This window comes from Homarus americanus, unplaced genomic scaffold, assembly GCF_018991925.1.
Source record: "Homarus americanus isolate GMGI-L3 unplaced genomic scaffold, GMGI_Hamer_2.0 scaffold5777, whole genome shotgun sequence".
Classification (NCBI taxonomy): Eukaryota; Metazoa; Arthropoda; class Malacostraca; order Decapoda; family Nephropidae; genus Homarus; species Homarus americanus.
The window spans coordinates 6,044-10,225 of record NW_024737478.1 but is presented as its reverse complement, the minus strand read 5'-3'; the positions used below and the strand labels follow the sequence as shown (position 1 = coordinate 10,225).

General features: G+C 46.3%; 1 protein-coding gene across 1 annotated transcript; it reads left to right on the top strand.

Moving 5' to 3' along the window:
* Window positions 1-3,808: 3,808 nt before the first annotated feature.
* LOC121873448 (glutamate receptor ionotropic, NMDA 2A-like) lies at window positions 3,809-3,979 on the top strand (the record flags this gene model as incomplete). Its single annotated transcript, XM_042377035.1, is given in 1 exon segment — window positions 3,809-3,979. A coding segment is annotated over 1 exon segment (48 nt), but the record flags the coding sequence as incomplete, so codon positions are not given.
* Between the last annotated feature and the right edge of the window lie 203 nt (window positions 3,980-4,182).

Sequence of the window (4,182 nt, the reverse complement as noted above, 5' to 3'; positions counted from 1 at the left end):
TAAGTTTAAGTTGAAGTCAGAGCCAACTCCGTGGACTGAGACTTGGACAATGGGGTAAAATTTTTTGTGTGTTTTATGTGGATGGTGGAAGAGGTGGAAGGGGGGAGAATGGGTGGAGGGGAGGGAGGGTTGTGGATGGGTGGATGGAGGGGAGGGTTGTGGGAATGGGTGGAGGGAGGGGGAGGGTGGGAGGGATGGGTGGAGGGAGGTGGGAGGATGGGTGGATGGAGGGGAGGGTTGGGAATGGGTGGAGGGGAGGTTGTGCGGGCTACCAACTAGTATTTTCTCTCTCTCTCTCTCTCTCTCTCTCTCTCTCTCTCTCTCTCTCTCTCTCTCTCTCTCTCTCTCTCTCTCTCTCTCTCTCTCTCTCTCTCTCTCTCTCTCTCTCTCTCGTGCGTGTGTTTATCTTCTTGCTGGATCAGAACAAATGGATCACAACACAGTGGATCATTCCCTTGATTCTCGGCCTGAACGGAGAGGATTGGTAGTGTGTGTTGTGTTACGTGGGTGAGGAGGGAGAGTAGAGGAGGTGAGGGATAGCCTGGAGGGAAGGTGGGGAGAGAGAGACAGAGAGAGACAGGAGGAGAGAGGAAGGTGAGGAGGAAGAAGACCTTTAAGTGACCCTATTTAATGTGGACCAAACACAAACAATGAGTCATGAGCTAATACCCTTATCATTATCTCTCTTGACCTAACCTAACCTTGAGTCATAGTTACGTTTATTCACTATTGTACTAATTAGACCTTCCCAACTATCACCTAGGTACCCTGAATGAGCCCTTAATACTCTCTATATACAGCCTTCACATTACTTGCACGAGACACTGGTATAATTCAGACTAAATAACATACAGTATACAAGTTACCCCCTTCGAAGTGTTTACCGTTTTCTATGATGCGACACCATAGAAAACGTAGATACTACGTTAAGGATATGAGCAGTTAACCAACACCACTATTATACTACATGCCCTGCCCTGCCCTGCCCTGCCCTGCCCTGCCCTGCCCTGCCCTGCCCTGCCCCTGCCCTGCCCTGACCTGCCCTGCCCTGCCCTGTTGGTGGCGAGAAATGCAATAATGGCGACTCTAGTGCTGTTGTTTATCGATTACCAGAGATCTTATCCTGGGGATCTATTTATATAATCCTGTTTATTTATGTTTTGTTAATATAATAACGACCATTGATATACTTAATTAAGGTCTCCAGGTGTAAGCGATTAAGGTGTACAGCATAAGACAACAAGAGTGGGTGGGGTGGGGGAGGAAGCTTATCAGTTAGGTAACCCAAAACGAGAGGTTATCACCGCGTCACAATACACACTACGTCGTTTACATAACAGTTAAGTAGTGTTTTATACTTTTGATAGGTGTATTCACCTTTTTAGTTATACGACAAAATAATAAGTTTATACCCATATATCTCCTCATCCGGTAGTTGTCAACGAGTCTTTTATTTGAGGTTTATTTATATACCAATTCGAAGTTCTGTGTTTCTGAGTTTTTTGTTGACTTGGAAATACTTTATTAATATTATACTTGTGACTTGTGGGTTTAAGTTAGGTATGCCGTGTTTAGTTTCTCTCTCACTCTCTCTTTCACTTTCACCACCACTAACACACCTATTCTACCACACACCTTTACCACAACTACCACCCTCCAACAACAAACACACACACACACACACACACACACACACACACACACACACACACACACACACACACACACACACACACACACACACACACACACACACCGCCGCTACAAACACACATAAACACACCCAAGACTTGTTGAACGAGTCTTCAACTTCACAAATGAGGCTCTCTTGTAAACTGGACTTGTACGACGTGGAGTTAAAGTGAGTCTTATTTCTTGTCTGGGAAAGGGAGGGAAGGAGAGAGAAGGAAAGGGGAAGGGGGACAAGGGGTGAATGAGTGGAGGAGGAAGGGGAAGGGGGTAGCGAGAAGGAGGAGTGGAAGAAATAAAATGGAATGAAAAAGGGAAATAGGGGGTGGGAGAAGGGAAAAGGAAGAGCCAGAGGAGAGGAAGGAACTAGATGGAAGGGAGGGAGAATGGAGGAGAGGAGAGAAAGAAGAGATAGAAGAGACCCCCTCCTTCAGACATCATTATTTTGAGCCTTATGTTGGGTGTCAATGGGGCGACTATCCCTTGTTGTGTCAAGGTGTTGTGATGAGTGAGAACAGCTGACCCCCATTTTCATTGGTAGTTTAAAGGGATTTTCGAGTTGAAGTTGATTGTCTCTCCATCATCCTCTCTCCTCTCTCTCCTCTCTCTCTCTCTCTCTCTCTCTCTCTCTCTCTCTCTCTCTCTCTCTCTCTCCTCTCTCTCTCTCCTCCTGTAATTTCATCATATATCCCTCCCTATAACCACCCTCCCTATAACCTCACCTATAACCACCCTCCCTATAACCTCACCCCTATAACCTCCTATAACTCAACATCCATCACATCTTCGGGTTCCTGTAAGAAGTAATTATGTCGGAGAAAATAATTAGGGTTTTTTTACTATTTTTTCTCATAAGAGCTTCAGTGTGTCTGTGTTGGTATTATAAAGGAGAAGTGAGGTGTCTAGGAGGTGAGGAAATTAATTATATTCTGTTTCTCCCTCACCTCTCCCTCCCTCTCTTCTTTTCTTCCCCTGTTTTTGTGTGTGTGTGTGTGTGTGTGTGTGTGTGTGTGTGTGTGTGTGTGTGTGTGTGTGTGTGTGTGTGTGTGTGTGTGTGTGTGTGTGTGTGTGTGTGTGTGTGTGTGTGTGTGTGTGTGTCTGTGTGTGTGTGTGTGTGTGTGTGTGTGTGTGTGTGTGTGTGTGTGTGTGTGTGTGTGTGTGTGTGTTGTGTGTGTGTGTGTGTGTGTGTGTGTGTGTGTGTGTGTGTGTGTGTGTGTGTGTGTGTGTGTGTGTGTGTGTGTGTGTGTGTGTGTGTGTGTGTGTGTGTGTGTGTGTGTGTGTGAGGTAGGCATTGCCAGAGGTAGAAACGTGGTGGTAAAGACCGTAGACTTTCTCAATAATATTCTTCACCTATGGAAGATTATGTGTGTGTGTGTGTGTGTGTGTGTGTGTGTGTGTGTGTGTGTGTGTGTGTGTGTGTGTGTGTGTGTGTGTGTGTGTGTGTGTGTGTGTGTGTGTGTGTGTGTGTGTGTGTGTGTGTGTGTGTGTGTGTGTGTGTGTGTGTGTGTGTGTGTGTGTGTGTGTGTGTGTGTGTGTGTGTGTGTGTGTGTCTGTGTGTGTGTGTGTTGTGTGTGTGTGTGTGTGTGTGTGTGTGTGTGTGTGTGTGTGTGTGTGTGTGTGTGTGTGTGTGTGTGTCTGTGTGTGTGTGTGTGTGTGTGTGTGTGTGTGTGTGTGTGTGTGTGTGTGTGTGTGTGTGTGTGTGTGTGTGTGTGTTGTGTGTGTGTGTGTGTGTGTGTGTGTGTGTGTGTCTGTGTGTGTGTGTGTGTGTCTGTGTGTGTGTGTGTGTGTGTGTGTGTGTGTGTGTGTGTGTGTGTGTGTGTGTGTGTGTGTGTGTGTGTGTGTGTGTGTGTGTGTGTGTGTGTGTGTGTGTGTGTGTGTGTGTGTGTGTGTGTGTGTGTGTGTGTGTATATACTTCACTAAACCGAATCTGTCCCATCTCACTAAGAATACCTCACCCCACCTCACCTCTCCTCCTCTCACTCCTCTCCCCCTCCCTCTCTCAGGTACCTAGAGAACGTTTACGAGACCTTGCCATACTTTCTCACAACATCCTCTCCCCTCACCTCACCTCACTACCCCTCACCCACTCACACGTTCTCCGTTCTTTCTCTCAACAGATACCTGAAGAACGTGAGTGTGTCGTACGATAAGGTGTACGACAATGTGGTAGGGAAGCGAGACGAGCGGCTGAGTGTAGTGGAGTTTCTTCAGGACGGCACCAGGAAGGACGGAGCTCAAGATCATGAACCTACGAGACGCTGGTTCACTGTCCACGAAGAAATGGGAAGAGGTGAGTGGTTGTTGTTTGGTGTTTGTGTGTGGTAGAACTATATCTCTCTGCCATAAAAATTTCCAAAGGTGGTAAATGCTGTTATTGTTATTATTGCTAGTAGTAGTAGTAGTAGTAGTAGTAGTAGTTAAATGACGTCATCATCACTTGGAGGGAGAAACATTGTCACCTTCATTATCAGCATCATTATACGCTGTCGGTAA